The 9,299-nt window shown below is 34.5% G+C and overlaps 1 protein-coding gene across 1 annotated transcript; it reads right to left on the bottom strand.

The window, feature by feature from the left end:
• Positions 1-2,195: 2,195 nt before the first annotated feature.
• Positions 2,196-8,024, bottom strand: LOC117122645. The gene is made up of 2 exons (XM_033268323.1): positions 7,904-8,024; positions 2,196-5,307 (listed from the first exon to the last, which is right to left on the bottom strand). The coding sequence occupies exons 1-2, from the start codon at positions 7,917-7,919 to the stop codon at positions 3,287-3,289; spliced, it is 2,037 nt and encodes a 678-aa protein (XP_033124214.1). The 5' UTR covers positions 7,920-8,024; the 3' UTR covers positions 2,196-3,286.
• Between the last annotated feature and the right edge of the window lie 1,275 nt (positions 8,025-9,299).

Raw genomic sequence — 9,299 nt, 5'->3', positions numbered from 1 at the left:
CCCTAGGTGTCAGGAGGAGTAGTAATAATCTCCACCCAGGTTCTTTTAAGCTACAAACAAAATGAAACAGCAAGCAACAAAATATATGGAATCCAATATAAAATACACTACCGTATTTATTAATACTGCTCACTCGTAAAACTCAATACTAACTACACTCATCTATGCAAGCACACATACACAGGTTACTCACTCCAACCACAAAACCCACATATCTACCAGTTGTCAAGGAAGCCTAGGCAAAACCTGCAAAGTCTTGTTTTTGTTTTTGAGTATGGTATGTTTTTAGATTTAAAAAACAGGTTAAATGCATTGTTGCTTTAGATACATACATTTTTTTTATGTTTTAAATTTAATTTCTTTTATATACTTCTCTAATGCTTTGTATATATGTATTTATGTGTGTGTATATGTGTATATATATATATGTATGTGTACGTGTGTATGTGTATATATGTATATATGATTATGTATGTATATACAGGTATATATGTATATATATATATATACATATTTGGGTGGGGTACTGTATGCACGTAATGTGTATTATGTACATTATTTGTGTGGGGAGGGTGAGGGATGTTTATGATTTATTAAAACTCCTAATTGTATTTTCTTTAGTTAAGTTCTTTCATTTGTTTAGCTTTAAGTTGTTGTTTTCCTCTTGACTGCGCCACTTTCTTGTGTGCTGCCACTGTTGCAAAAGTGTAATGTCAGATAAATATTATTATATTATTATTATTATGTAAGTAATTCAAACAAAACCACAATGTTAGACAGCAACTGAAAATATACTATAGATGAAAATCCACTAAAGCTAAAACCTACGATACAGTACTTATATAGCATATCGTTATATTCACCCCTCCTTTCTGAACGTCGCAGGGTCAAATGATATACCAGCCTTAATTAAGACTTAAACTACACATCAATAACAAATGCCTATACTTGACAAATAATGCCAATCTTCAAATTTTAACTTAACTACAGTATGTGGTACATTTACCAATCATTTCAAACTGTCGACTCTGAATAACTTGGTAAAATTCTTCCTTACATCATGAAGGTCATTACATAGTAAATTAGATACTTATATTCTGAAAGTTTAAAAATAACGAATTTGGAAGGATATTCAACTGCCACGTAGAGTACCAAACGTAGTACCAAACTAAAACTCAATGAAATGAAATTACCTAAAAAATTAAACAGTACATTTTAGACCAAAAGTGTATATCAATTTAATTTCATTAAGTATTATCTAGAATTATTACTTGCCACTCTATAATGACATGTTATGTGACTGCACATCCACTCCTCTCTTTTCTGAACGTCGCCTTCGACGTTATATATACATTAGCAGAGGAAATCAAAAACAGTACAAAACAAAGGTACAAACCTTGAAGTCTAAATTACCTTAAATTTAAATCAATTACATATGCATATGCTTAATCTAAATACAATAACATATTCACCACCAAGAGAGGAAACAACACATTCCAAATTAGGAACAGGCAGAAATTACAGAAAAACCACCTCTTTTTCTATACTGTATTCATGTCTCAGTATTCAAACCGATAACAGCAGATTAATAATTATCTCCACCCAGGTTCTTTCAGCTACAAACAAAATGAAACTGCAAGCAGCAAGATAGGTCCCCTATATGGAATCCAATATAAAACACACTATTTATTAATACTGCTCACTCGTAAAACTCAATACTAATTACACTAATCTATGCAAGCACACATACATAGGTTACTCACTCCAACCACAAAACCCACTTATCTACCAGTTGTCAAGGAAACCTAGGCAAAACTTGCAAAGTCTTAGATGTTTTTGAGTATGGTATGTATAGTAAGTAATTCAAACAAAACTACAATGCTAGACAGCAACTGCAATTATACTATAGATGAAAATCCACTAAAGCTGCAGCCTAAGATAGAGCACAATATAAAGCATATCGTTGCATATATAGGCCTACATATAGGCCTATATATAGGCCTATATATACAAATATAGCAACTTACAACAGTAACTCCAACCTCTTTGAGCTCCCTTTTAATCGTCTCAATGTCCCCCCGATCGTTTGGCATTCCGTCTGATATGATGAATAAAAGCTTCTTTTTGTACCTGTCTCTTATACACATCTAGATGTGTATAAGAGACAGTATATATATAGATGTAGTACTGTGTATTTCTTGTGTTTATTAAACCTTGAAATGTATTATATTAATCAATGTATTTTGATAATTCTTTATTTGTTTTCCTTTAGATTAAAATAATACAGTTCAAGTATAGGGTATTAACCTGGAGATGCATTCAATTTCCTATAATCAACAGTGTGCAATACCTTACTATTTCTTGGTAGGTTGTTCCCCATGGAATTTTGTTAAGGTACTGTACGTTTTTGTGGTCCTATAAAGGAAGTATCTTGTCCACCTAAAGTGATGGATGACTGGAAACCAAGATTGGGAATGAAAAGTGACTTAGGGTGTTAACCAATACTAGGAACCAATAAGAATTAAATTGATTAACAAAATAATAAACATATGGAATTCCTTAAGTTTCGAACAAGTAGGAGCCTTGGGCGCAGATCACGGGGAAAGGGGACACGTCTCTCCCCATATATTTTTTAAGTGGGGTTGGTCCCCTCACTTTTCATCAGCAATGCAATTTCATAAGTCAAGAAGATGCCTGCAAATTGTTGAAAAACTTAAGTTCTCTTATGGTATCCATTTTGAGCATTTCTTGTTAAAATTTCTAGACCTATGTCATAGGCTATTATTATAGGCAATATTCCCCCAAATCAAGCAATCAAAGATTCACAATACACTAAATTTTTTAAAAAGATGACAGATTAAGAAAATGGAGGAGCAAATCTGAGATGGGTCAAGAGAAATGGAATACAGGTTCAGAGAGCAGTATGCAAGCATGGAAGAAAAGATTAAGTAAAGATTATAGGCATCTTAATATTATTATGTTTATAGGGATTTCACTTTTAAATTTTATTTCTTGTTTCTTATTTTATGCACATATGGTTCCATTTAAAAATTATATATTTGGTTTATTATTTTGCTACTTCTGCAATTCTGGACATGCCGCTCAGTTTACCTAGATTGTTCATCTGTTGGCCTTTTCTCGTCACCGACTTTATCTCATTATGAATACGTTATAGTTTATCTGCGTGAATTTATCTGTGTGAAATTGAATAAATGGGTAATCAATATTTAAAGATTAGCTGTTTTTCCATATTGACCAAATACAGCATTGTTCATAAATTTGCAGTCTATCGGGTCAAAGAAAGAAGATACATGTTCAATGCTAGGATATTACCGGACTCTCCACATTCAAAGCTTCCTTCACAAGATGGGCACGTCGCACTTGACAATGTACCTGTGAACTCGGCAACAAACGATTCTGTCTCACATAGAGGACACGTGTATCTGGCTTGCTGCAATCCTTGCAATTTACGAATCAAATCTGCTGCTACTTGGGATCCGTGCTGTTGATAATATTCCTTTTCACTGTCAAGTAGATCATCTTCGGTCCAGTAGACATCGATGAATTTAAGGTCCAGAACATCGGCACTTTGAACCCTGAAGAAACCCATATCTCCCCAGCCATCTCCCCACGAATTCATAAGATACAGGCACTCACTGTTAAAGCTAGTTAGAACAACTGCATGTCCCTTTAATTTTTCAGGTTTACATGGTCTCTGTAAGTCCAGTTCGGTTTTGCCGAGAATTCCTTTTGGGTTTTTCTTGTAGAACCATCTGAAGATTTCCCATTCCGGATCAGTAAGACAAAATATAGCAACCACGGGTCTCTTTTCGGTGATCGCTTCCAAGGCACCAACAACTTTAACCTTTTCACTATGTAGTCTGTACTTTGGACAAATCTTTTCAAGAACGTCATATGTAACTGCTCCGTCTGATCCATGAAGACTAACCATTTCATCCCGCAGTGTTTTAAATTCGGGATAACCACCATGCCTTCCAAGAATACGCTTCAGAGACAAGTGAAGAACCGCAGCTGATGCGTGGGCATAGCAAGTACCCCCAACTTGCTTTTCTTGCGCTTTGAATCCGGTTGTGCTTTGATTGATGTAAATATCCAGCGATACTGAGGTAAGCATATCGGAAAGCACTTCCCGAGAACAAACAACATTTCGCGCTAGATCACAAACTTCATTAATGTGTTTAGGATGGTTAACCTGCAGAAACAACCTGATTTCATTGTTTTCGAAATCAACTTTCCAACCTTTTTTAATGAAGACTGTTCTTGGGAGTGATTGTGTTGTGATGGTTGAAGACAGATTGAATAAAAACTGAGCACCAACTTCCCATTGTTGGTCGGACTTATTAAAAAGGTGTCGCGGATCAACATTTCGTGATCTTGTAATATAGCAACTTACAACAGTAACTCCAGCCTCTTTGAGCTCCCTTTTAATCGACTCAATGTCCCCCCGATCGTTTGGCATTCCGTCTGATATGATGAATAAAAGCTTCTTTTTGTACTTTGCGTTACGAAATAACGGCGTTGCCTTACGAAGAGCCTTAAACAAAGGCGTGTCGCCATAAATGAATGGCCTAACAATTTCCTTCAACTCTTTTATTCTTTGTGAATCCAGTTGTCTGCGATCATCAATGCATCCATTAATAATGGTCGATGCTTTTTTAGCTGACAAAATACTTTCTGATTCAACGTCTTTCATCATTAATGAAAATATCCTGTCTTGCACCTCTTCAATATCTTTTTTTGTTGCCTGCTTAAATGGTGTGACTACAGATGCATAAACCCAAGAAAAACCAGTACTAAGAGAATGTCCGAAGTTTCCAGGTTCCGTCCAGTCTCTGCAAGCATCTGGTAGACACTCTTGGGCAACTTTCTTTGCAAAACTGCTCTCGGCTTGTAACTTATCGAACACTGCTGAAGCCATTTCATGAGAAACTACAGACTTTACAGTATAAGTGGGTGCCCATTTGCGTACCTGACTTGCTCCGTTTTTTTCTAGGATTGAGAATATACCATCTAAAATAACATCATACGAAACTTTACTGCGACTAGATATATCCTTAAAAGGTTCTATTGTTCTCAGCACGTCAAATAGTCCAGATTTAAACTTTGCACCCACACCAACAGCAAACACTTTATGCTCAGAGGACAAGTCGTTTTTGATAAGGTTATCCATGACTTCAAATACTGAATTCACCCACTCCCCTCCTTGCTGTACTTCACCAGCATTCTGAGCCATTGATCCAGAAACGTCCAGAAGCATTCCTGTCAAACTTGCCATATTAAACGAATCTGTAAAATAATATAAAGATAAACTAGATAATGATTGTTGTTAATCTTCCATAACCGAAAAATGTTTTAAATATTTTTTATTAAGTTTCACAAAGCAAAGAATCGAAAACTTTAAAATTGATAAAACGTATTGAGAGATAGATGAGTCACTTTATTATGACACCTCATGGTAAAAACACGTGTAATGCATAAAAAATTCAGGGTGTTCAAACATATCTCGCCCTAATGATGCCTCTTTATATGTAAATTGTACAGAATTAAGGTTTGGATAAAATACTAATTTTGAATTGATACCAAACATCATTTTTTGACATCTTTAACCTGAGAAACTATACAAGTTTTAACAAAGTACAGTACACAAATTTATTTCGCTCGAATTTACATTCAAATACAAGCTCGCTATTCTAAATTCCAATGTGAATGCAGCTTTAAGCATTGATTGGATTCTTGCAAAAATAGGTCCGACGCCGTTAATTACGGTACAGTAACCAACCATATTGATGTTTAAATAAACAGTGTAGGCCACAGGTGGGCAAAGTGCGGCCCGACAGCGATTTTTTTGCCGCCCGCGAATTTGAATTTAAAACCCTATAGGCCTATGTGCGGCCCGCCAAGCAACATCGGCCAGAAAACACCTTGTTTTTTACGGCCCGACACCGATCATATGTAAAAAGTATTATTAAAACTGGGAATAAAGTGGTGTAAAAGCAGTGCTTGGAGGTTTTTGGAAGCGCACTGGAAAGATCAAAATTTGGGTGCGGCCCTCGGTGTTAAATCAGAAATTCACTTTGGCCCTTCGACCGATTTTTATGCCCACCCCTCGTGTAGGCCTATATTTTGCCTACTAAAACTCGAATTTGCCTATCCTCTAGGTCACGAAAAAAAAAATATTAACGGCTAAATAAACACTACCTTTTAACACTGCCTTTTAAATATGTTGTAGCCCCCCCCCCCACCTCCCACTCCGGACAACTTCCAGAAAATTTAGAGAAACGCAACACCTGACCACGCCCGCGCTCTTGCGTCGTGGGCATTGCGCCACCACTGCCCCAACCTATATTTAGAGGACTAGCCTATAAGAATCTATACAAGTTTATATTTGCTATTTGTATTGACTTTGATCCCTCTGACTCTGATTTCATTCAAACACGACTCGAAACCTGCCTCCACGACATCCACAGTTGGCTGTCCAATAACATGCTTATGCTAAACGAAAATGAAACTGAATTCATCATCTTCGGCACTAATAAATCTAGGTCAAGAATTAACATCAACTCACTCACTATTATTATTATTATTATTATTATTATTATTATTATTATTATTATTATTATTATTATTATTATTATTATTATTATTATTATTTATCAGCCCACCGATCACATTAAAAATGACCCAGTATCCTGGTTCTCCAATCTCCACTATGTGTTTTTTTTTTTTTGTTTTTTTGTTTTTTTTTAATCGTTTTCCTTTTGCTTTGTGCAAGCATTTCTTGAACGTTTTGTGGGTTGGAGTAGCTTAAAAATTTCATATAAAGTCAATTCATGTATAGACATACTTTGCATTTCAAGGACAGGAAAATATTATACAAGTACCGGTATCGTTTATGTATGTATGCCAAGCTTTCTCAATCGATGAAATGACATGCATAAATTTAGATGAATGAAAGGCTCGACTCGTATGATCGATCTGTAAACTGTGGATATTTGCATTGTTTTTTTGTTTGTTTTTTTTGTCGCATGTTCTAAATTAGCTTCTTATGGTTTTTACCACATAGTTATAGGTTTATATATAACCCAATGGTTTTTACACAAACACTTAAATATCTGGAGTGGAAAAACCCACTTTAATAATTTCCGACCAGTTATTACTTATTTTGCTCCATGGCGAGACTTTTTACAACTTGTTTCGCGAATATATTTTTTTAAAGATTTGTTTTCTCATTTAGTTAAAACCATCTAGGCGGAAGAGAAAATTAAAAAAAAAATTATATTAATGAATTAAACACTGTAGTAATGATATTGTTAAATGATTTACCTTTATATAAGGAATAATTAAATATATTAGTTTTGTACATTTCATGAGCGAAGGGCGTAATATATATATATATATACATATATATATAATATATATATAATCTCACAATGACAGTCGTAGAACACGGTAATTGTAAAATAATTTATCGTTAGTTAAAATGTTTTTTATATTGATAAATATAATTTTATATTCCAATTTGTAAAGTAAAACAAGTACGGTATTACAGTAATAGATGTTATAATGTTATGTAGATGTTTTTATATAGATGTTAATATGCATACTACACATTTTATAAGAACACTGAGACTGAAATTGCTTAAAAAAGAACAATTAATTGAGGCTGATGTAAAATTTAAAATGCGGTTTCTAATTTTTTAAAACTAGAAAACCAGCAACATTTTTTGGCTCTTATTTGTACCTTATGTGCAGTAGGTGTGCTATGTAACACTGAGCCTGGGCGAAATTGTACCGGTTCTTATAATTATATAAACAAAGTAAATGCGCCTTTTAAATATTTATGAAATGTTTTATAGCGTGGTGGTTAATTAAGATGCCTTACCGTCTATTTGCGTCATTGTTGTTTTTCTCACGACTAAAACAATTCCACTCTCTGTGTTGATGAAACAAATAGTTAACGCCCCAAAATATGTTGAAACATGGACGGTTGTACCCGAGCGCTGCTGCTGATTATCGATGAAATGTCTCCGTTTGTGAAGTAGGTCCTATTACGGAAACTTAAAGTGACCTTCCAGATGTCTAGATAATTATCTCGTCATGTCTACATCCTGTAGGAAAGAAGATCAAATGTTGCGATTCTGGATCTCCTCATGTCTACATTTTTCAGAAGAGATGATCACATGACGTGATGCTAGATCTCGTCATGTCTAAATCTTTTAGAAGAGATGATCAGATGACGAGATCCTTGATCTCATCATGTCTACATCCCTTAAAAGAGATGATCAGATGACGAGATCCTGGATCTCGTCATGTCTACATCCCTCAGAAGAGATGCTCACATGAGGAGATCCTTGATATCACCATGTCTACATCCTTTACAAGAGATGATTAGATAACGATATCTTAGACCTCGTCATGTCTACATCCTTTAGAAGAGATGATTAGATTACGAGATCCTTAATTTCGTCATGCCTACATCCTTTGGAAGAGATGATCTTGAATCTCGTCATGTGTACATCCTTTAGAAGAGATGATTAGATGACGAGATCTTGGATCTCGTCATGTGTACATCCTTTAGATGAGATGATTAGATGACAAGATCATGGATCTCGTCATGTGTACATCCTTTAGAAGAGATGTAGTCCAGTCCGAAATGTAGCAATATCAGAGGTTGCATTTTTTTTGCTATATTTTTTAAAAATTGGATATGATGTAGAGTAGACATTGATAAATCAAAAAAGTATGTGGAACATTTTTTTTTTCATACGTAAGGGGGGGGGGGTTGCCAGCAGTTTCAAAATGGCCGCCATTTTTTCCTAAAATTGTCACTAATATTGTAAGTTTATGTTATTAAAATGCAGCATTCAATTAGAAATTCACTCATAACAATGACAACAACAGTTAACTAAATATTGTACACATTTTTTAGCTATTAACATTTAAAATGGCTGCCATTTTCCATTATTTTAGCTTTTTAGCATACATATTAATATAATAATAACCGATCTGTACTGTAAACAAAAACGTGTGATAGAGCTAGTTATATGCAATTGCCTATGCTATTAATGGTTATTACCATAATATATATGATATACCGGTGTATATATATATATATCTGTCTCTTATACACATCTAGATGTGTATAAGAGACAGTATAACAAATATATATTTTACTATCCATTTATTTATGTATTTTATAAACATGATCAGCAGCCAGCACAGACAATTCAAAGTTACTGGTTTCATTTTATTCAAGCATAATAAAAATAATATCAATA

The sequence above is a fragment of the Anneissia japonica genome, unplaced genomic scaffold, assembly GCF_011630105.1.
Source record: "Anneissia japonica isolate Jap-2015-1 unplaced genomic scaffold, ASM1163010v1 scaffold287945_len1679841_cov205, whole genome shotgun sequence".
Lineage (NCBI taxonomy): Eukaryota > Metazoa > Echinodermata > Crinoidea > Comatulida > Comatulidae > Anneissia > Anneissia japonica.
Note: the sequence above shows the minus strand (reverse complement) of the source record. Positions and strands in the feature narration are given on the sequence as shown.